Here is a 1,072-nt window from a genome sequence, read left to right on the forward strand (position 1 = left end):
ATGGCTTGTAGCCATAATTTTCTTCTGTCAGGATTTTTTTTGAGGACATAGTAGGCAAAAGAAACTCAGGAAGGGGTTCGTAGCTGTGTGGTTGGTACATGTCTACCGGTTCACTCCGGCTTGTTCTGAGGGAATGTTTTCCCCTCAAAAGGGGCATGGCGCAAACAACCTGCTCTGTGTGACGCGGGTCCGGTTATAAGTATTCCGCAGTGACCTACACGTTGATTGGCTCTCAACATTCCGTTCTCAGCCACTGAGACACTGAGTAGCCCGGCGCCAGTGTGACATAATAGGACATGTCTGAGAGCATAAGTGAGTACGAGTATTTAGACGAATTGTCTACAACAACTGAAAACATGAGCGGCCGAGGTAAAACCGGTGGCAAGGCCAGAGCAAAGGCTAAGACTCGTTCATCCAGGGCTGGACTTCAGTTCCCTGTGGGCCGTGTGCACAGGCTGCTGCGCAAAGGTAACTATGCTCAGCGTGTCGGCGCTGGTGCACCGGTCTATTTGGCTGCAGTGCTCGAGTATCTGACTGCTGAGATCCTGGAGTTGGCCGGCAATGCTGCCCGTGACAACAAGAAGACTCGTATCATTCCCCGCCATCTGCAGCTGGCTGTGCGCAACGACGAGGAGTTGAACAAGCTGCTCGGTGGAGTGACCATTGCTCAGGGTGGTGTATTGCCCAACATCCAGGCTGTGCTGCTGCCCAAGAAGACTTGAGAAGTCCAAGTAAACCTGCTCCTTCGAAGTCTCAGAAACAAAGGCTCTTTTAAGAGCCACCCAAATACCCATAAAAAATAATTCCAATCTACCGATTCCACGCCGTTAACGTGTTTTCTGTAACGTCAAAAATATTTATTCACCCAAACAAAAAAAAATGGAGTAAAGACGCTCCTTTTCCTGTCAATACTTGACCACCCTTACCCCAATAAAATGTCGGGAACTAAGTAACTGATAAGACAAGTATGTCTGGTTGAAGAATGTAAACTGTTCTTTCATTTATCATTCCGGACTCTAATCATGAAAGGCTACGAATTATTCCTGGGCCCTTATAGTTCAACGTGATGACG

At 47.9% G+C, this 1,072-nt stretch overlaps 1 protein-coding gene across 1 annotated transcript; it reads left to right on the forward strand.

Moving 5' to 3' along the window:
• The first annotated feature begins 219 nt into the window (after nt 1-219).
• Nucleotides 220-787, forward strand: LOC125290220 (histone H2A-like). Its single transcript, XM_048237134.1, has one exon. The coding sequence runs from the start codon at nt 297-299 to the stop codon at nt 720-722; it is 426 nt and encodes a 141-aa protein (XP_048093091.1). The 5' UTR covers nt 220-296; the 3' UTR covers nt 723-787.
• Nucleotides 788-1,072: the final 285 nt, after the last annotated feature.

The sequence above is a fragment of the Alosa alosa genome, unplaced genomic scaffold (assembly GCF_017589495.1).
Source record: "Alosa alosa isolate M-15738 ecotype Scorff River unplaced genomic scaffold, AALO_Geno_1.1 AALO_1.0_unplaced_234, whole genome shotgun sequence".
NCBI classification, from domain to species: Eukaryota; Metazoa; Chordata; class Actinopteri; order Clupeiformes; family Clupeidae; genus Alosa; species Alosa alosa.